Source organism: Patagioenas fasciata, chromosome 17, assembly GCF_037038585.1.
Source record: "Patagioenas fasciata isolate bPatFas1 chromosome 17, bPatFas1.hap1, whole genome shotgun sequence".
Classification (NCBI taxonomy): domain Eukaryota; kingdom Metazoa; phylum Chordata; class Aves; order Columbiformes; family Columbidae; genus Patagioenas; species Patagioenas fasciata.
The window spans coordinates 113,414-135,670 of record NC_092536.1 but is presented as its reverse complement, the minus strand read 5'-3'; the positions used below and the strand labels follow the sequence as shown (position 1 = coordinate 135,670).

At 39.7% G+C, this 22,257-nt stretch overlaps 1 protein-coding gene across 4 annotated transcripts in view; it reads left to right on the top strand.

The window, feature by feature from the left end:
• GOLGA3 (golgin A3) overlaps positions 1 to 21,286 on the top strand; it is a 28,006-nt gene extending 6,720 nt beyond the window's left edge. For all 4 annotated transcript variants that reach the window (XM_065851651.2, XM_065851653.2, XM_065851652.2 and 1 more), the window contains exons 4-24: positions 193 to 305; positions 806 to 1,488; positions 2,686 to 2,797; positions 3,390 to 3,696; positions 4,108 to 4,310; positions 4,676 to 4,813; positions 5,762 to 5,923; positions 6,685 to 7,053; positions 8,271 to 8,348; positions 9,247 to 9,510; positions 10,099 to 10,193; positions 10,881 to 11,097; positions 11,798 to 11,941; positions 12,585 to 12,782; positions 13,460 to 13,576; positions 14,061 to 14,200; positions 14,989 to 15,121; positions 15,288 to 15,410; positions 15,759 to 15,923; positions 16,778 to 16,941; positions 19,619 to 21,286. In XM_065851651.2, the coding sequence (XP_065707723.1) occupies positions 193 to 305; positions 806 to 1,488; positions 2,686 to 2,797; positions 3,390 to 3,696; positions 4,108 to 4,310; positions 4,676 to 4,813; positions 5,762 to 5,923; positions 6,685 to 7,053; positions 8,271 to 8,348; positions 9,247 to 9,510; positions 10,099 to 10,193; positions 10,881 to 11,097; positions 11,798 to 11,941; positions 12,585 to 12,782; positions 13,460 to 13,576; positions 14,061 to 14,200; positions 14,989 to 15,121; positions 15,288 to 15,410; positions 15,759 to 15,923; positions 16,778 to 16,941; positions 19,619 to 19,823 (4,130 nt within the window). In that variant the 3' untranslated portion in view covers positions 19,824 to 21,286. The remainder of the gene's footprint in view (positions 1 to 192; positions 306 to 805; positions 1,489 to 2,685; positions 2,798 to 3,389; positions 3,697 to 4,107; positions 4,311 to 4,675; positions 4,814 to 5,761; positions 5,924 to 6,684; positions 7,054 to 8,270; positions 8,349 to 9,246; positions 9,511 to 10,098; positions 10,194 to 10,880; positions 11,098 to 11,797; positions 11,942 to 12,584; positions 12,783 to 13,459; positions 13,577 to 14,060; positions 14,201 to 14,988; positions 15,122 to 15,287; positions 15,411 to 15,758; positions 15,924 to 16,777; positions 16,942 to 19,618) is intronic.
• Positions 21,287 to 22,257: the final 971 nt, after the last annotated feature.

Below are 22,257 nucleotides of genomic sequence, written 5' to 3'. Positions count from 1 at the left end.
AGGTTTTATCAGTTCTTAGAGAGGGATATATTAGAAGAGGGTATTCTGAGGTGCATGCTAATGGGCTTTCCTTGCGTTCCTTGCTTAAGCATGAAGCATGTTGCTGATGGTAGATGGGGCTCTTCCCTTTTGCATTGGATTTGCCTGTGTGGGAATTTCCTGTTTGACTGCAAGGTTACATTTCATTTACAGGCTCAGTAGAGTCTTCACTCCCACTGGAGAAAGAAGAACAAATAAGACTTCAAGCCAGAAGACGGCTAGAAGAACAGCTCAAACAATACAGAGTGAAGAGACACCAAGAACGAGTGAGTACTGTACAACAGCGTGTTGTTGAGAAGCTTAAAAACTTTATCCTTTCTGTGCTCTAAATTACTGTTTTCTCTGCTTTAAACATTCAGTAGCTTTCTCAAATGTCAGAAGGTGTTTCTTTTTCTTCTGGACATGCAAAATGTGGTTCTGTTACCTCATGGGTAATGTACCGTTTGGTGCCACTTACAACAGGGGAAGAAGAAAAAAATAAACCCACAAACAAACCTTAAGTAGCCTGAATGATCAATTTTTCCTATATTTTTCACTTAGCTTTTGAAGTCTACCTTGATCATTTTTGACATGCATATGCTGAGCCTTGATAGGGTTGATTGCTGATGGAATTTACCTCGTTTATGAAATGATGCATATATTTAAATATTAATATAAAACTGCAGAGCTTTACCTATGAAGTTCTACAGCAAAATGAGTCTTTGCTAGCTCAGTCATAGCATTCTGGAATTTATTGTTGACTCTTTACTTCTTTTTGTCTATTCAGTCTACATCCAAAACCCGTCCCTCCAGCACCCTAGATCCTGAGCTGATGTTAAATCCAGAAATCTTGCCAAGAGCTAGCACTGTAGCCATGACGAAAGAATACTCCTTTTTGCGGACCAGTGTCCCTAGGGGTCCGAAACTGGGTAGCTTGGGACTTCCAGTATCCTCAAAAGAGAGAAGAAGTGCAAGAGCTAAGCCCGGTAAGATCCGATCTTTGGCTGACTACAGAACTGAAGAATCAGGCTCCGGAGATGCTCCTGGGAATTTTGTGGCTACTGATTTATCTGGTGGGACTCTGAAACAAAGCAGAAGTGGTCCAGCATCAGTTGTTTCTGAGATTAGTCTGCCCTCTGACACAGATGATCGAATAGAGAATTCCTCCTTGGCAGGAGAAGTCATTTCAGAGCTAGATGGGAGTGAAGCAGGAATGAGGCTGGATGGAAATGAGAGTGACAGCTCTACCTACAGCAGCGTGTCAGGAAGAGGGCTGTGTAACAGCTCACAGAACGCAGAAGGCGGGCAGGGTATTCCATATACAATAAATGGTCAGAAGATACATCCTGATGCAATGGGGCAATTTCCTTCCATCAGTGAGGTGCTACGGGCTGCGGCAGTGGAGCATCAAGCCCGAGAGCAAGAAGTTAATGGGGAAGTACGGAGCAGGAGAGACAGTATTTCTAGCAGGTAAGAGAGATCACTGTACAGTGAAGCCATTATTAAGCATTACACTTTATTAGAATAGGCAGCTTATGACTCTTACCCTCTACTAACTTTTTTAAACTTACATTCATTGTGATGAAATCTGTTGTTAACATACAGATTCTGAAAGAAACCGAAAGGTCATGTCACTTGAGTACCTATTTATGAAGTATATCTTTAGAGAGAGATGTCTTTGGCGCTAGTAGTTTGTTTTAAATGTTCTGCTAGCACCTGCTTCTATCTGCATTTGCTTGGGAAAATCACTGAATCACTGATGTGGCATTGATCTCTAAAGTCTGACAGTGTAGACCTGACTGACTCAGTGATATTTATTATAGTCCTTTTCCTGATCTATGCATGTACCTTTCAGACCTCCGATAGTTATGAAAGAGTCTTGTCCTATGTACTCTTATCCTCTTCAGCCCTTTAGAATGAGTTTTTTGGTAGGTATTAAACTGTGATCCAGGAAGTGAGTGGATAACTGGTGAAGCCCTTAAAAGTACAGTTGTGTTTATCAGTTGTCTGGAGATGTGTTTTATCTAGCACACGTGATAACTTTGAAATGTCCTTTTTTTTTTTTTTCCCCCCCTTCTTTGGAATGAAGGGTAATTCCCCCAGATGTTAAGGTAAAGTAAGTTGTTCACAATTATTCCAGCTTAGACTTCATTCTTACAGGAATAAGAGGGAGGAGAAGATCTTGCCCCTTTTTCTCTAGACTCCTGGCTGTACATCAGGGAAGAAGCATAAGGAATCCCTTATACCTGTTCTTCTTTTGCAGCAGCTCTTGGTATTTCTCTGGCAGACAATTAAAGCAGACAATTGCAGACAGTAGTTGTGGAAGTTTTGTGCTCTCATTATGTCCATTTGTCTGCCTATAAAGGGATATGCAGATGCAGAATAGAGTGAAGTCAACCATTGCACTTGTGTAAAATAACAAACATATGACTGCCACACTAGATTGTAGTTGCTGCAAGTATAGGAAACTGATGTATAGAACCTTAGCATGAATAACATTTCTTTATCTCTTTGGGTAAAAACTATGTTCTGGAGCCATCATCAGGCCAGAATTCTAGGTCACATGTGGAGCCTGAGTATCTCTTAATTTCAGCTTCATTTTTCATCTGATGAGGTGACTGTTGTATTCTAACCCTTGAACTGTATATGTGCTGTCTCTGTCTCCAGTGTTTCTATGGAAAGCTCTGTCGCAGGAACTCATGATGAAATGTTGCAGGTCCTGAAGGAGAAGATCAGACTTGAAGGGCAACTAGAAGCGCTCTCACTAGAAGCTAATCAGGTTAGAAAATGAATTTCAATTTCTGTATTTAACAAATTAGAATAGTATATTAATTTTCAAGAGCCTCCTGCTCATTACGTGGGAATTGTGTTTTATCAAAATATTGCTGGATAAGGTTATATGTTAGGAAGATAATGTATAAAACTTGACAAGTACAAGGATGCTTAAGAGGATAAATATAAAGTTAGTAAAGTCTTCAAAGGCTTAATTTTTTTTTTTAAATAGTCAAATTTAAAGAGAGCTGATGAATCCAGAGTAATGCTAGCTATGTCTATATAGCTGCATTGTCTCTTTGGGTTGATTGGTGGTATAACACATATACTAGAAAGTGTTCTTTTATGTGTGGAAACACACGTTAAAAATCCTGATATGATTACAGGCATACAAAGCTGTACATCGTGTAGAGGCTTTCCTCAGTATTTGATTGATTGAAATACCTGCTGAGATGTCACTTTAAAAAAAAAAATTTTTACAAGCCAGTGGTCTTTGCCTTAGCAAAGCCATTTTTACTGGGTATCTTCTTTAGTCAGCCATTAATGTATTTTCTCTTAAGACTTCTGTATTTTGATTGGTTTTTTTGGGACATGTTCAGGCTCTCAAAGAGAAGACTGAGCTACAAGCCCAGCTTGCAGCTTTGGACATGAAACTGCAGGCTCAGATGGAGCACAGCCAGAGCAGCCAGCAGAAGCAGGAATCTCTGAGCGCAGAGGTGGCCACATTAAAGCAGTCTTGCTGGGATCTGGAACGAGCAATGGCTGACCTGCAAAATGCCTTGGAAGCAAAGAATGCTAGTTTGGCTTCTTCAAATAATGATTTGCAGTTAGCAGAGGAGCAGTACCAAAGACTCCTGCTGAAGGTTGAAGATATGCAAAAAAATGTTCTCACCAGAGACAGCACAGGTGAGATGATACAAATGACAATCTTTAAAATTTTTTATTCCATAAATCATTTTATTTCAACATAATTCTGAAGTCCTGGAAGAAAAATTGATTTTAATTTGTGTTTCATTGATGACATACTAATGAAATGGTCTGAATTTTAAGATGATAGTTTTAAATTTTGTGTCACGTAAGTGCTACAGTTTGCAAGCTGCCACTGCCAGCCTGGAGAGGGAGTCATAAATGTCTAGTCCAGTAACTGTTTGACAGTGGACTAATGGTTTTTAGAAAATGTTACAGATATTGGTTTTTAATGAAGACTTTACATGGCAGGATACCTGCATCCGGCAGGGGGATTGGACTGGATGACCTTTTGAGGTCCCTTCCAATCCCTAACATTCTGTGATTGTGTGAAGTTCTTTGTTTTTCTAGTTCATGATCTGCGACAGCAGTTGGCTTCCCTGCAGAACCAGCTTCAGAAGGTTCAGTTGGAACGGACCACACTGACCAATAAGCTAAAGGCATCTGAAACAGAAATCATGGCGCTCCAGAATGTGCGACAGTGGTACCAGCAGCAGCTTGTACTGGCACAGGAGGCCCGTGTCAGGCTGCAGAGTGAGATGGCCAATATACAGGTATTATGCTTTACTTGCATGTGGGAGGACTGATAATCTGTTCTTTTTACATGTTTGTTTTACCCAGAGGACACTGTTTATGAGCTTGGACAAGGGAGCCAGTCTCACTTGTGCATTCTTCAGGTGGAGAGCAGGCAGGGATGGTGTTTTGTTTTTCATCATGAGATTAGTTCACGGTAAGGCTGAGGCATAAATTTAACGAAAACGCTTTCTGTGGATGAAGATCTGTAGTGCTGTGACAGTAGTAAATTACATAACGCACAGATAGATTAGACGTGATTATATTTTTCTAAAATTCTTAAATTTGTTGGCCAAATTTGACTGTTAGTATTAATAGTTTATTTTATTTTTTTTACTTCCTTTAGGCTGGGCAAATGACCCAAGCAGGTATGTTGGAACATCTCAAACTAGAGAATGTGACACTGTCTCAGCAGCTAACTGAAACCCAGCACAGATCCATTAAAGAGAAGGAACGCATTGCAGCACAGCTGCAAAATATTGAGGTACGGTTGTAGGTGGTCTTCATGAATTACATTCTGCTTAGGTTCTGTATTTGGATTTTGCTGAAGGATATTCTGGCAAAGTGACATAAATTATTATGAATTGATTCAGCTGCTGCCTTATAAAAACTTATTTCACAGCAAGTAAATATGTATGACATTACAAACAGTTAGAGGGAGTAAGGCCATATATTTCCCATTGCAAGATGATACTTGCATTTTCAGCTCTGGTATTTGTTTCTATTTGAATTTTAAAGGTGGATGTAAATGTTCTCCTTTGCCCAACTTTTTCAAGAGAAAACTTAACTGGAAGTTAATTTAAGTCAGGAGAGTGCTTCTTAAATGTGTGAAATTGCTCAGTACTCAGGTTTGGCCTTCCTGCCCTCCAGTTAGAGAAGATGAGTAAAACCTGAAGTGCAGTGCACTGCCTTTTGAAGTAGAGAACCTTAAATCCCATTGAATTTCAGGGCCATTCCTGCTTCCAAGTCTCAAAGGGCAGTAAAGCGGCAGGTTAGTGGAAGCACCCCGTCTCCTGCCTTACTAATAGTGGTTGTGTAAGTGACAGGAATGGCTATTTCACGGAGTAGCTACAGCATCCAAGGAATCTCTTTTGTTTCAGAATTTTTTCCAAACAGCTTAATATTAATAAAGATTCTTTTTCTTTACATCTTGTTTTATCAATTTAAAAAGGACATGGTGTTATTAAAGACGAATTCAGATTGTCACAAGTATACAAGACATTCACTTTTATTTTGTGGTATCTTAAGTATATGAATGCGTGTGACTTCAGTAAAGACACAAAATCGTGTGAGACGGACATCAGAATTATTTGTGCTTGTGTCTTCTCTCTAGAAAATTTATTGATGATTTCTTTATTTTCCTCTTTTTTTGTTTTCTTGACTGTCCCTCTCCATGGAAATTTTCAGTTGATTCCTTGCTCTTTCTGTGCAGGCTGACATGTTGGATCAAGAAGCTGCCTTCATGCAGATCCAGGAGGCTAAAACCATGGTGGAAGAAGACTTGCAGAGAAAACTGGAGGAGTTTGAGGATGAGAAAGAACAGCTTCAGAAAATGGCTGATTCTGCAGCAATATTGGGGCAAGAACTGGAACAGGTAGAGTGTTGTTAAAGCAATTTCCCAAGGGCTTCAGGAGAAATGCTTACATGGGTGAAAAAGCAATAGTAAATAGATCCTGAGCTCTAAATGTGTCTTAAAACCTGAAAGATTGCTGCAAAAATGAAGTCCATATCAAAGTCATTCTGTCCCAGGTGAGAAGGCTCCCTTTTTTTCAACCATCTCTTTAACAGTACTGTTTTGAAATTTCAGAGCTACTGTCTTGTAGGTGTTGGTTGGTTTGTTTGTTTTTAGTGAATTCCTTATGTGATTATTCTGTGTGTAGACAAGAAGCATAGATCCGTGTTCCAAGCTGTTAGGCAGTCAGGATATCGTTCTACCTTGTAACATTACAAAGGCAGCATGTCATGGACTGGAAGGAGGTGGAGCATGTAATAGATCACTGTTATATTCCATGTAATTATATGGCATTATCATTAGCAATGCTGAATTTACCCCGTATAACTACCGTGTACACATTTTTCAAATAAAAATTTAGAATACTGTGAATCTTATTTAAGAATGTTTTGCATTTGTCATTCTGCTCATTGCTTAGCCTGTAAGATTACAGATGCTGAAGGAGGCGATCAATGCAATTAATAGAGTAAATAGAAGAAGTGGCCTAGGAAAGTTAAAAATAGTTTCAACTGCTATTTTCTCCTAGAAGCTAAAACAGTAGTTAAAGTATTTTATTTTTATTAGAGAGCATTTGCAAAGAAAACATTCATTTTGTATTAATGTAACCTTAAAATACTTCTCAGGTCAAGTTGACTTTGCATCAGCGAGATCTGCAGCTTGGATCTTTAGAGCAAGAACACCTGGACCTAATGAAGCAATTCACTCTGATCCAAGAGACATTGCACACCAAAGAGCAGTCCCTGGATGACCTGCAAACACAGTATGATGAACTGAAGGCCAGATTGGAAGAGTTTCAAAGTGATGCTACTTCTAAAGATGACATGATCCAGTATTTGCAGAATGAGAAGATTGTCCTGGAAGTAGCTCTGCAGGCAGCAAAAACAAACAAAGAGCAACTGGACAAAGGAGCAGTGCGCCTTGGAGAAGATAGAGAAGTAGCATCAGAAATCTTGGAACAGCTGAGGCAAGAAATGGCAATCACATCAAGCCAGGTAATGGATGCCTAGGAGCGTCTTATTAAAATAGCCGTTGCAGGGAAGTATTGCCACAGGCACGTGGTAGGGTCAGTTACATGAGAGGAGATTGGCACACGTGAGTTTCTTCACATCTGTAGTTGTGAGATTCAGATAGTGGGAATATTTTAATCAGTTCTTTCATCTTTTACTGTTGGTAAACTTTCTGGCAATTTACGTCCTGTTACATCCTTGATGAGCTTACGGTTTAATATCCCTTAATATCTACATATGTTTATGCGCTTGTGTGGTATGGGGTGGGAAGCTGAGGTCGATCTTATTCTCTTTCCAAGAGCCACCATCTTTCTGAAGTCTACTGGTTTTTAAAAGTTAAAATTTTGAGTACAGATCACATTTTTGGAAGTGGATTTTTTGGGTGCTCCTTTTCAGTGGCACTGTGAACCAAACATTTTTCCTTATGCAGTACTTTGGTCATGTTTAACTGTGCCTCTTCTCTTGAAACAGTATACCAGGGTTTGCTTCTGCATATTGCTGTATAGCAGCTGAGGCTCGTTTCTAGTCACTGAACTATTTTACAAGATCAAACCTAATGCATATCCTTATTTTTTTGTGTCTGCTTTAAATTCTGGTGACTCTTCCTTTCACACCTTGGTTTTATAGTCAAGTACGCTCTGTATCTTTTAGAGCATCCAAGCTGCATAACAAGAGCTTTCTTTTTGAATCCTGGTAATGATGACTGCCAGGTAATCTTCAGAGATTTCTTCTGAAGATAGTAATAGGACTTGATGGTATTACCAATAAAGTATTGAAAAACTATGGAAATATGCTGAACATAAAGATTGTGGTGGTTTTTTTCCTTCAAAGAACCAGCTGGTTTCTTCATTTGATCGTCATATATATGTGAGTGGGTGCCATCTGGATACAACATATGTGCACTAGTGATGCGTACTAGAACTTTAATGGCAGGATGTGAAGGGGACTTCATGCAGTCCTGAGGGTTGACAAGGCTCACTATGTGGTGACCTGAGTGAATGTATTTCTGTATGAAACCTTGTAGTGTTATCTGCCAGTACCATTGAGATGCCTAGTTAGAAACAGGATCCTCATTAGATTAGGAAATTGGTGCAGGAATAACAAAAGATACTGACACTGCTTGAAATAACAGAGAATATGATGTTTGGCGTGCAAAACAAAGTGTTTGTATGTTGTTTGTTTGTGTTTTTTTCTTCTGGCAGGTGGAAAATCTGCAACAAGAGAATTCCAGCCTTAAAAAACAGGTTCAAAAAGTGAAGGAACAGTTCCTGCAGCAGAAGGTGAGCAAAAGCATACTATGTCAAAGAAATAAACCCAAGGAATATACTTGTTTTTTCACAGTGAAGGCACGTTCTTCTGAGGGCTTTGTGGAAACTTGAATCAATTATCTGTGCCAAAGAACTTTGTGACATAATTATACAGTTTCTGTATTTTACACAGTTGAATTTTTACCTGTAACTAATGTAAAAGCAGATCCACCAACCAATTCATGCTTTCATTGGACTTTCAGGTTTTCTTTTGCAAAAAGCACTCAAAAATCTTCAAGTGTTGTCGTTTTCCTGCAGCTTTGAAAAATGATAGTTGCTTCAGTAATCTGAAATTAAGTGCTTTATTGGAAATTTTATTCTGAATTTACACACTTTTGAAACAGTAATTTAAAATTGATCTGTCATTAATGTTGCACGTGTGTCTTATGTATAGGGTAGCACCATTAATTTACTGCTTGATTGCTGATTAACCTGATGCCAAATGTTGTTTTAGCTCATCAAGTTTAGGTTTGGGAAGGCTGTTTAAATTGTCAGTCACAGTTAAGCCCTCTTGTCATGGCAGAAGTTATTAATTGTGTGCATGGGAGGGTTAATTTTTTGCAATTAGTTTAGTTTAAAAAAATGGAATGTGATTAGTGCAGTTCAATAGGGAATGTGAAGAATATCCCATACTGTTATAAACACTTTTACTCTGAGGTTGAGAACTGCTGTTACATAGCGGTGTTTTATATATGAGCTTACATAAAAATCTTTGAAATGAAGTAAATATGTTACAGAAGATGATGCTGGTTTGTATTCTTTGACACCCCCAACTAAAAGAATATCAGCAAATACTTCATAGTAAGTTATTTTTAAACTTGTAAAGCTGTAACAGAGGTGATATTGTCCTCCTGAAACTCTTCTCTCTAAGGTAATGGTGGAAGCGTATCGAAGAGATGCAAGTTCTAAGGACCAGCTGATTAGCGAACTGAAAGCAACAAAGAAACGGCTGGACTCAGAAGTGAAAGAATTAAGACAAGAGCTACTGAAAATTCAAATAGAAAAACAGTCACTAGAATCTGAACATTCAAAACTACAGAAGGAAGCATCTCAGGTTCACCAGCAGATGGTGGAAATAGAGAATAATCTTCAGTCAGTGCAGAAGGAACGAGACGCTATGGAAACATGTCTACAGGTATGGAAGGTGGTAAGCTTTGGACTTTGAGAGTGTTACAGCCAGGATACATTGCTCTATCTCTTAACTTTGGAAATAAACAGATGGACAACTTGCAAGTTAAGGTTCGAGGTTACATATTTAATATTGTCTAGAGATTTGAGTATATGCCTACCAAAATTCTGTAAATATGTGGTTGCTTATTAACGTGTCATGTAAGTAAGTGGGGAGAAGCATGCTACAGGAATGGTAGAGGTGTGATGTGGGAGCACTTTCCTTGGTCTCAAAGGAAACTCCATCTGAGAACAAAGGCTGTATATGTTCATATGTGTTGTCATAGAATCATAGAATGTCCTGAGTTGGAAGGGACCCACAAGGAACACTGAGTCCAACTGGTACTCCACCGTGTTACGGTGGTAGCCACAAAGGGAAGAGTTAAAGAAGAAAAAGAAGGGAAAGAGAAAGGAGAGGGAGAGCGAGAGCGCCTTGGAGCAGTTTACATTTCGAGGTGTTAGTATTTTTGAAACTTCATGCTTATTCGTTTATAAGAAAACATAAAGCAAACATGCTTTTGTTCTTACTCTCATGGTTACTTTTTTCCTTCTTAAGTCTTTGCAGTTTGATAAGGAACAAATGGCATCTCTTGCTGAGGCTAATCAGGCATTAAAACAACAAGTAGAACAAATGCAAGAAGAAGCAAAAAAGTAAGTCTGTTCTTTTAGCACAGACAAAAGAACTACAGCATCTGTTTTACATATTTACCATTTTAGTAGTCACTCTGTTCCTATTCCCCAGGCTTGTCTTAGAGAAATTGAGTCGGAGAGTCATAGAGTCATATGCGTGGCAAAGTGTTGATTGTGTGCTACACATGTTGCAGCTTCGCCTCTGATTCACTTATGTTTTTAAACAACAGTATATGTCATACAACATACATATTGGAGCTAATCCTGATTGCCGTTCACTAGCTTGAATATTGGCATTAATGAGAACCATTTTTATCTTCCACTGGTGATCACAGGGTTTTTGTGATACTTGACATATCCACCAAGGGTCTCGGATCAGATTAGATTATTACTTTAATTCTGTGTTGTTTTTAGAGAGGGTAGTATATATTCCTTCATAATGGAGTTTTTGTAATTCTGATAAAGACCCCTCAATTACTCTAAGTATTTTCTTAGAATGTTACCAAGAATCTTCAAGGTACTGTCTTGCAAACAGCCAAATTGTACCGTGCCAGCCAAAGGCTTTCTCTGATGAGATGGGTGACTCTGGGACAACCGGAGAGAAGTGGATGTCAGGCTCTGTTGGGCCATGTTAAAAATTAGTCTTTTAGTACTGTTTTCAGGCAGTTTTTGTTTTTACCTGATGTTTTGTTTTTCCTTTCACTCCAGGGCCATTACAGAGCAGAAACAGAAAATGAAGCGTCTGGGGTCAGACCTGACCAGTGCTCAGAAAGAGATGAAAGCAAAACATAAAGCCTATGAGAATGCAGTCGGCATTCTTAGTCGTCGGCTGCAGGAATCTCTCGCTGCAAAGGAATCTGCTGAAGCAGAGCTGAGCAAACTAAAAGCACAAATCACTGACAGTGGAAACAACCGTATTTCTCAAGTATGCAGATATCTTTTAACGTTGTTAGTAAAAAGACAGAGCTATCTTGTTGTTAAATATAAGTCTTGAAATATTATTTTACACTGAAGTGATGAAAACATTTGGAATATAAAGCTAGATAAGAACATGTTGTCAGTGTTCTAAGCACTGAGAATTTCCTTAACTACATTTGAAAGAGGTGATTTGACAAGCTTTGCTTTGCTTGTTTTTCTTTTAATTTTACTTGTATCTTTCAGATTACTGATTTTAATCCAAGATTGTGAGGATGATCAGCCTTAATGCTAAATTTCCTGGTTAATTTTTATTGTTGGTTTGGTTTTTGGTTGTGTGGGGTTGTTGTTTTCTTTTTGAAAGGCTCAGCATCTGAAGATTTTTTCCAATATTCTAGCTCTTACTGCTTTTTTTTTGCCTCATTGGGAGTTAAAGGTTCTTCAGCCTAGTCATAATTTACTCATAGATGTTATGCCTGTGATAAGAAAATCAGTTTATTGGGGGAAGCTCCAATTCCTTGGACCAATGGAGCAAGATATCAAATACACTAACAGCAGTAGCGAGGGTGGAAAGCTGTGAGCAAGACCTTTACATTAAGCACTAGCACCTCATTTAATATTTGCTAGAGAAGTGGATGTTTTAACAGCAAAAAAATTACTCGTGTAGATGGGTGATATATTAATCATACTTGTGGTCTGTTTGTCTTTAGGAAAGGATTCAAGCTCTGGAGACAGAACTGCAAGCTGTTCGCAGCAGTAAGTTGATGCTGGAAAAAGAGCTGCAGGAAGTGATTTCACTTACCAGCCAGGAGCTTGAAGAATACAGAGAGAAAGTGCTGGAACTTGAAGATGAGGTGATTGCTTGAATTTGCACAGTCCATGGGAATATGACAGTAAATAGTGCCCAAGAGGCAGAGAGAAATTTTAGTACCATAATTTTATTACAACAGTGCAGGAAATTAGAATCTTACATAGGAAGTGGCAGTGACATGATGTTTCTTAATTTTACTGCCCCATGATTTCATGAATCATTGTCGTATAGGGGAAAAGAAGACGTGAGAGAGAAGTAGTTTCTGTATCAGATACCAGCAGTGTCTGGTCATGAGACAGTGGGGCTGCACAAATCATTATCTTTTGAAACTCTTTGGAGTCATGGATGCTCAGTGATTTTGAGCACAGGGTGGTGGTGGTGTTCAGTTGCAGAGTTTCAGAAATATATATATATATCTATATATATCTATATATCTATATATATATATATAAACTACTCTTGACCTGCACCTGAACGGTACTCCTGCATTCTGAGAATCAATTTACTCTTCCAAAATGAAAAAAAAAAAAACCACCACGTAACTGAACTTATTTTGAAGTGTTTATTTTGAAAAAAATAAAAATTCCACTCTAGGAAAGCAAGATATTTAATGAATTTAGCTTACATTTTTTTGTGGTAGTAATCTGGAATGGCTTGGCTCTGTTTGTTTTTTTCTTTGGCTATAGCTTCAGGAATCTAGAGGCTTCAGGAAGAAGATAAAACGCTTAGAAGAAATGAATAAGAAGTTGGCCCTTGAACTAGAGCACGAACGTGGAAAACTTACGGGTCTTAGTCAGTCCAACGCTGCTTTGAGGGAGCACAACAATATCCTAGAAACAGCGTTAGCAAAAAGAGAGGCAGACTTGGTACAACTGAATCTACAGGTATCTGACCTTTTGATATAATACCTTAAGAAAGGGACTAGCTCATATTTATGATAGCAGGATGTAGGCATCTTCACTTGTATGATACAAAGTTGGGGCATTTTCTCCAGATTTGGGTCTCCCGTGTGTTGCATAACAGCAGATTAAAGGGGGCCAAACATGAGATCAGAAATGAGACTTTTCAACAAACAGTGCTGTTTCTTTGGAGGGAAAAAAATCACAGTAAAATATTTGCAACAGTGAAAGTGTGACTCTGTTAAGTTAGCTGGAACATACAAACTGTGCTACGTACGCATTCATTGAGATGAGGCGTTTAAAAGGCGTAGATGAGGTTCTTACGGACATGGTTTAGTGCCAGTGCTAGGTTAACGTTTGGACTCCGATCTTGAGAGTCTCTTCCAACCCACATGATTCTATGATGCTATCAGTTATTTTTATGCCAGTAGTAGTAATGCATTGCCATTTGCTTGTACCCCACGAATATAAGCAATGAGCTCCCCTTAACCATAACTACTTCTAAGGTTGAAAGGGTGCCGTGAGGAAAGCAATATCAGTGAACAGCAGAGACAATTATTGCAATCCCTGCACTGGCTTGTGTTTGTTTTTCCTTTATTGGCATTTCTGGTCTTCCAGTGAGCCCACGCGAAATATGTGTTTGTTTTTGCGATGTGATACAGGTTCAGGCAGTCCTAAAGCGGAAAGAGGAAGAGGACCAGCAAACACAACAACTTATTCAAGCTTTACAGGCTTCCTTAGAGAAAGAAAAGGCCAAAGTTAGAGACCTTAAGAAACAGGTAATGGCTCATCTTTTGTTTTATTTACTTAAAAGGTGATTTAAATGTAAAATATTTTAAAAGTAGCTTGAAACAAAATCTGTGCTTTGGAATAGACTGCTCTGTCGTGATGGCCAGCAGCTGAAAGAGGAGTTGATGTCTTTTCTGTTGTGGCCTGTGTTAAACATACTCATTGTCTATCAGGAAAGTTCCATTCTGACTTGTAATGCATGGGACATACCCCGAAGTGATGCTACTTCATCCAGAAATTCACAATGAAAAACCAGTATAGCAAACATGCTTCTTCCCTTATATATAGCTATCAACTGTCATTAGCATTAATAGGGGTAACAACACTAATAGTACTTTTTTTGACAAGAAGAGGTGTCAACAGCTGCACAACTTCCTTCTTGATTTGTTTCGTACCCCTTTAGTCTAGCTTCCTTTGATGTACCTACAGTGAGTGATAAAACTAAGAAAAATTGCTGCTTTTCTTTTCTGGTAGGAAGCAGCTGCCAAAGCGGATGCAGCACATCACCGCCGTCATTACAGAGCTGCCATGCTCGAGCTCAGTGAAATCAAGAAAGAGCTACATGCCAAAGAAACGCTTGTTCAGGCCCTTCAGGCTGAAGTGGACAAACTGCGGTAAGTGTATGTCCAGGTTCTTAAGAGAATAGTAAATAAAACAAATCCTCTGAAAAAGACACACCTTAGTGAATTTTAGGTTTAGCTACTCTGTGGCGGATTATGTTGAAATGTTTCCCAGCTGACCCTGGCCATAAGATGCATGTTGGGACTCTAGAATACTTGCATTTTTCTGTTCCTTCATAATTCAGGTAGACCTGAAGTGTACAGTGTATTTAGGGTTCAGCATCTGCTTTTTTTACTGTTTCAACACAGATTTTTACCATTTCATGTTACCAGTAAGAATTAACACTTCATATATATTCTATCATTCTTCTCTCTACCACATCTCTGAGGAACTACACAGAGGATGAATTTTATTTTTTTTAATACATTCCACAATATATTCGAATTCAATTTTTTCCTTGTATAGAAGGTGTGTTCTTGAATTATAAGAAGTTGTCAGACCTCCATGAGAATGGATATGATGTTAACCATATTCCTCTTAAAACAAAAGCAAAATTGCTGACAGGTTTTTCGGTTTGATTTTTACTGTGTAATCTTTTGTTTGTAACCGGACTATTACTACTGCTCAAGGAGTTTTTTTCAATACGTAATAATCTATTCATGCGTCTGTCTCACATAAAAGCTTTTTGTGACTTGACCCTTGCTGTGAATGTGTTGGTAAAGCTATAACTAACCAGGTCCCATGCACTGTCACATCACTTATGGCTACCTAGCTAACCCAGAGTAGTATTTGTTTTAAAGGCCAGATTGAATAACTGCTGTATCTTAATTCTGCTGTGCAGGGTAGAGGACGAAAAACATTCCCAGGAGGTATCACAGTTTCAGCAGGAGCTTGCAGAAGCCAGGTCTCAGCTCCAGTTTCTGCAGAAGACACTGGATGACAAACTTAGTGAACAGCCTGTAGTGAGCCAAGAGGTAAAAATTGCACATTTACTGTGTTTATCCTTATTTATGGTGTACTATAATACTTAATTTGTCTATAATTCAATATTTTTAATGAAGTTTTGCTAGAACCAGGAAGGGTTCATGGGACTGCACCTATAGATAATTCTAAATATACTTTCTCCCCCCACCACGGCAGGTGGAAGACCTCAAGTGGGAAGTAGAACGGAAAGAAAGAGAAATTGAAACACTTAAGCAGCAGCTGGATATGAGTGAACAGCGCAGCCACAAGGAATTAGAAGGGATACAGGTTGTCTTGCAGGTATTTAATCTAGCTGGTAGAGATCTAATGAATAACTGGTATCACTGGGGGGGGGGAGCAATTAAAACAATATTCTTTTCTTTAAAAGTGTATTTACTGATATTTTTCTGATGCACTTTTAATATAAATTTTTATTCAGAAAAACTTAGTCACTGTGTGTCTGCAGTGTCTTTACTTAGTTTCAGTTTGTGCTGATAGCTTCTTATTTCTTTGACCTTCTGCTTTTAAAATAGACTACTGACCTTTTTTATCTATTTCTGGTTACTGAAAAAAATGACCAAAAACATTAGTTGGCTGGAATTTTTATACTGTTTCTCTGGATCACCTTGCTTTTCTTTTCCCATTTAGAATATTAAGACTGAGTTGGAAATGGTGAGGGAAGACTTGTCAGTGACTCAGAAGGGTAAGTTCATGCTGCAGGCTAAAGTGAGTGAGCTGAAGAACAGCATGAAGTCGCTGCTGCAGCAGAACCAGCAACTGAAGTTGGACCTGAAGCATGACAAGATGAAGAAGGTATTTAAATAGGAAGAATACACATAGTGCGATACTAGAAAATACTCTGCTAATGCTCTGAAACTAAAGTACCAGAAAATACTCTGCCGCAGGAAACCTGGTGAAAACTCTGAACTGAAATGCCTGCCTGTGATGCAGACTTACTGGTGTTCTGACATTTAAATGATAAATGTAGGAAGATGTGCGGGCAAAAGTAATTGTACTGATCTTGACTTCCCACCTGTTACTGCAGATATCTTTTTGTTTAGCTTATGATCTTAAATTTACGTTTTGACTTAAAATAATACAGTTTAAAAAGCAGCACTTAAATAATGCATCATGGGCAAATATGGAATTAATACCTTCTTGTAGTTAATGCCTCCTTAGTGTTCATGTGTCTGTCCTCTCCTTCTAAAGGTAACTTAGTGGTTTCCTTGAGTTTTCTGATTTGCTGCTGGTACACAGAAAATGCAATAATACTACACCTCTTGCTCTTTCCCTCCCTGAAGTGATTCTCTCACTTAGTGAGACGGAATTTGTATGGAAGCTTCCATTTCATTGTTTTAGACGTTGGTACTGATGCCCCATTCTGCAGGCTCCAGAATTTCCACAAAGATTTATTTGCTTGTACTTAACTGATTTTTTTTTTTTCTGAATTGTCCTTCTAGATGCTGTTTGTTTACTTCTGAGCATGACTAGCAGATGGCATTAGGTTAGGAACTTTTGCTTGTGACATGAGACTTAACATGGATGTACTTCTGATTCTTGCTCTGTAATGCAGCTGTGCACCCAGTAGTGTGATGTGAGACTCTTTCTACGTGGTAAAAATGGCATTGATTAAATAACTTAATTGTATTTCTGTCTTTTTTAACCAGAGGAAGGAACTGAAAGGAGAGAACAACTCTTCAAATCCTGTGACTCCAGTCAAGATTCCTGATTGTCCAGTGCCTGCTGCCTTGCTGGAAGAACTGTTGAAACCACCGACGGCTGTGAGCAAGGAGCCTTTGAAAAATCTGAACAGCTGTCTCCAGCAGTTGAAGTATGACCTGTTATTTTCAATCATATTAAATAGTCTTAAACATGTTTCCAAGAAACCAGCTGCCAGCCTAGGGAAAAAAGGATTTGTGAAGTCTTTTCTTCTTACTGGGACTACATTTAGGATAGTAGGATGTTCTGTCATTGTAAGTGCTTGCTTATATAATAGGGGAAGAAGCCTTTACAATGAACTGGACGAAATGTCCATCCTAAATTGTAAACAGTAGAACAAACCAGAAACAGCTATTTCTAGTTGTTCTTGCTGGTGGAAACACTGGTGTTTCTCTCTCTTCACAGCATCAAAAAGGCTGCTCTTGATAGGAGCCCAGGCAGTGTGTTAATAAGAAATCTCAACAGAGGAGGTTAATTCTGCCAGAAATAAGTTTTCACATCTTCTCTGACGAGGTTGCCTGGCCTCCTTAGAATTAAACCTGGCGAGAGGGGTCAAGGACAACAGGAAGAGCTTTTTCCAATATGTGGCAGACAAAACTAACAGCAGAGGCAGTGTAGGCCCACTGATGAATGAGGTGGGTGCTCTGGTGACAGAAGATACATAAGATACGGAGAAGAGTTACTGAATGCCGCCTTTGTCTCTGTCTGCTCTGTCGGAGGCTGTCCTGAGGAGCCCCACACTGCTGAGGCCCCAGAGGCAGTCAGGACAATGGAGGAGTTTGCCTGGGTTGATGAGGACTGGGTTAGGGAGCTGTTAGGCGATCTGGACATCCATCAATCCATGGGTCCGGATGGGATGCACCCGCGGGTGCTGAGGGACCTGGCTGAGTTCATTGCTGGACCGCTCTCCATCATCTTTGCCAAGTCTTGGGAAACGGGAGAGGTGCCTGAGGACTGGAGGAAAGCAAATGTCACTGCAGTCTTCAAAAAGGGCAAGAAGGAGGACCCGGGTAACTCTAGACCGGTCAGCATCACCTCCATCCCTGGGAAACTGATGGAACGGCTTCTCCTTGGTGCCATCTCAAGGCATCTCAGGGATAAAAGAGTCATTAGGGGCAGTCAACATGGCTTCACCAAGGGGAAGTCGTGCTTGACCAACCTCATTGTCTTTTATGAGGACATAAGATGGATGGATGATGGCAGAGCGGTGGACGTGGTCTACCTTGACTTGAGTGAGGCATTGGACACAGTCTGCACAGCATCCTCACAGCTGAACTGAGGAGTGCGGTCTGGATGGGCGGGCAGTGAGGTGACTGCGAACTGGCTGAAGGGAAGAAGCCAGAGAGTCGTGGTCAATGGAGCAGAGTCCAATTGAGGCCTGGATCCAGTGCAGTGCCTCAGGGGTCAGTGCTGGGGCCGGTATTATTCAATATATTCATCAATGACTTGGATGAGGGAATAGAGTGACTGTTAGCAAATTTGTTGATCACACCAAGCTGGGAGGAGTGGTGACACTGGAAGCTGTGCTGCCATCAGAGACCTGGACAGGCTGGAGAGTTGGGCGGGGAAACATTTAATGAAATAGAACAAGGGCAAGTGTAGAGTCTTGAATCTGGGTAGGAACAACCCCAGGTTCCAGTATAAGTTCCAGTATAGGGGAATGACCTGTTAGAGAGCAGCGTAGGGGAAAGGGACCTGGGGGTCCTGGGGACAGCAGGGTGACCATGAGCCAGCACTGGGCCCTTGTGGCCAGGAAGGCCAGTGGTACCTGGGGTGGGTTAGAAGGGGTGGTCAGTAGGTCAGAGAGGTTCTCCTGCCCCTCTGCTCTGCCCTGGGGAGACCACACCTGGAATATTGTGTCCAGTTGTGGCCCCTCAGCTCCAGAAGGACAGGGAACTGCTGGAGAGAGTCCAGCGCAGCCACCAAGATGCTGAAGGGAGTGGAGCATCTCCCGTGTGAGGAAAGGCTGAGGGAGCTGGGGCTCTGGAGCTGGAGAAGAGGAGACTAAGGGGTGACCTCATTAATATTTACAGATATATGAAGGGTGTCAGGAGGATGGAGCCAGGCTCTTCTCGGTGACAGCCAGTGATAGGACAAGGGGCAATGGGTGCAAACTGGAACACAAGAGGTTCCACTTAAATTTGAGAAGAAACTTCTTCCCAGTGAGGGTGACAGAGCCTGGCCCAGGCTGCCCAGGGAGGTTGTGGAGTCTCCTTCTGTGCAGACATTCAAACCCACCTGGACACCTTCCTGTGGAACCTCAGCTGGGTGTTCCTGCTCCATGGGGGGATTGCACTGGATGAGCTTTTGAGGTCCCTTCCAATCCCTGACATCCTGTGATTCTGTGAGATTCTGAGCAGGAAAGTTACAACTTCAGGAAGACATGGAGTTCAGGTTATTAGAACTGAGCTGCTCTTATCGCCTCAGTTGATGTTGAAGGGGAGCGACCTGTGATTATGTTCTGTGATCCTGTATTACCAGACTAGTCCCTTTGCTAAGTTGGTGTCTAAACTCATAAAGTGTTTATCTGGTTACTTTTTGCTGCTGCTTTCCTCACCTCTACCTCCCATGTTGGCCCTTATTTTTGAATTAAGCATATTGTATTTGTTTCACCCTTCAATTTGAGAAAGACAATTCCTAAGCTTCCTGTAGACTTCTTTCTTTTGTATACAGCTGTAGCTTAGATCGACTCAGAGTAGGTGCCAAGAATAAGAAGTGTAATTTTCTGATCTTGCAGTTAGCTTTCTGCTTGTTAATTTTTGCTTTTTTGTTCTCAATACTTCCAAAAGGCAAGAAATGGACAGCCTGCAGCGTCAGATGGAGGAACACACCATTACAGTACATGAATCAATGTCTTCGTGGACTCAGATTGAGGGGCAGCTAATGGACCTTACCTCTACCAGTCCTGCAACTGCATCAGACCAGGAGATTCCTACTGTAGAGGAAAAGAAACAGAATTGTAGTGTTAGTGACAAGGAAGCTTGTACACTATAACCTCCTTATTAGTTGTCTTTCTTCCTATTGATTTAAGTATGTTAACAAATCTTTATCAAAATTATTTATTTATTTCATTTCTAATATGGTGTTCAGACTTGTGCTTTTGCCTGTAGAAGCAAAGGGCATGGTTTTGAGAAAATGGTGTAATAATAAATGCATAACATGCTATTCCAAGGGTTTGTTTGAAACCTTACCACGATGATTCTGTTATGTTGGGGACTGCCAGGCGGTAAACCTAACTCATTTTGGGATTCAGTAAGAGATTCGGATGAAGGTTTAAAATGAGGCCAAGAGGAGCATCTGCTTCTGGGTCTGGATTTGTTCGATCTGTGTGAGTTTGGTAAGGAATGACTATGTCACATCTGGGTTTTGGTGGTGTGTGTGTTTTGTTGTGTGTGTTTGTTTGTTTGTTTTTAATTTGGTGGCGGTGTTTTCCCCTGTCTTGGGTTGTATCCAAATCACAGGTAAAAATAGGTTCTGCTCATGTTCAGCCATTAGCAGTGGTTGAGAATTGGGTATTTTGATCATCCTCTCTCTTCCCTTGTATCATCTCTTATTCTTGAAATTCAGATTATAGATACCTGTATTTAAAGAAAAGTTAATTTGAAGCCATTTCTAGTTACGAAGATGACCTGTGACCTATGGCAAAAGAAATAAGACTGTAAAGACAAGCAATGCAGACCAGTTCCTATCTTTGACAGATTTCACCTGGGATGTTTTCTTAAGTGTCAGTTTTCCTCTTACAGTTGCAGGCCAGCAGGGAACTTTGCTTCACTGCACAAACACTTCTTGCACCTTTTTAGTTCAACTTTTGAAGTAGACACCCTTGAAAAAGGTATGTGTGTAATATATGTAAGAAAAATAGTAATTTTCTCACTTGAAAAATCTTTTATTATGCTTATGTACTGTAAGTTAAGGCTGACATGAGGGGTTTTTGTTACTGTCATTGTTTTAATGTTACATTTAAGTTTGCTGTTTTTTTGACATACTGTACAAATGGCTTAGGGAAATTAGCCCCTAAAGTCAGAGCTTTTAGAAATATAATTATTTTATTTTAAAAGAAAAAATTATAATGCCTGTAAAATTATTTTAATTAGCTTTATCTTCTCCTACACCCTTCCCCTACTTTTTGTACCCTCTATTACAAGGTGTCCACCGTGAACAGAAATGTTGGTCCTATGGCAGCTCCTCTGCAGAGCACCTTGAGTAGTTTATTACTGGAGCAGCCCACATTAGATTCCTGCACCTCTGATCGCGTTGCTCCATGTGGCCCATAGTGCAGCGATAAGTCTGCCCTTTCCTCATTCAAAAACTCAGCGTGGAGGGACTGCTTCACCCTTGTGCTAAGTGCTGAGGCACAAATCAAAGCATATGTGACAGATTATTTGGAAGATTTAGTGGCAACTCATGTACTAGCATGTTTTTTGTCTTTAAAACATAAATAAAATAGCTCAATTATATCCACTATAGGTTTGTGTTAAAAACAACAACAACAAACAAAAACCAACAAAACAAAACCCAAACACAACAGAAAAACAAGAACAAGTAGATTAAGTGGCTGGGGGGAGCGGGGGAAAAGTCCATGTATTTTTTCAAAGAGACTTTTGCTGCTTTTGGATGGGTTTGGTTGGTTGGGGAGGAAATTATTGCAGTTAGCTCAGCAGTAGGGCAAAAAATAAGCAAACAAACAAAAAACCCAAGACCCCCCCATATTTATCTGAAGACTGATTTCTCATAATTACCAATTCAAGCTCTAGTTCAGTTGAACACTTTGCACCTAAAGTGTCTATACTGACTGATTTAATGCCCCTCAGCTACTGGATTTTACCTTACATTTTATTGGGATCAAAGTCAAGTGATGCTAAAAGGTTTTGAAATTGGTGAAGGAAGAAATGCATTAGTGTGGCATTAGGTGCCCATCATACAGAATTGCCAAGCAATTCAAAGAAAAGTCAAAAGCCTTACAGACTAGCTTAGACATGTTCATGTCTGCATACTGCTGTAGTCTACTTTGCAGAGTAAATGTCCTGGACATCTTGCTGCTGTCATGTTCCTGAAGTTGCTTGTATATTAAGCTTGAAGAAAAAAAAATGCACTATTGTAAAAGAACGAAATTAAAACTACGTAATGAATAATAGATTCAGTACAAAACAGTTATCAAACATTCAGAATTTTAAATAAAATAACACTTGTGCAGCATTCATGTTGCTGTTCATTTTGGTAAATACATTGCCTACGGTTAAGAATCCATTATATTTTAATCTCTTGAATTTGGCAACAGTTGTATGGATAAAGGTTTTTAAATGCTATAAATGAAGCCATAGTTGTTAGAAACCTTCATAGTTCTTCAGAATGTCTGCTCTCCTTTTCATATCAATAATCATGCTGCATTCTGTGTTCAGTGCAGTGCTGCATTTTCTCATTAGCTCCT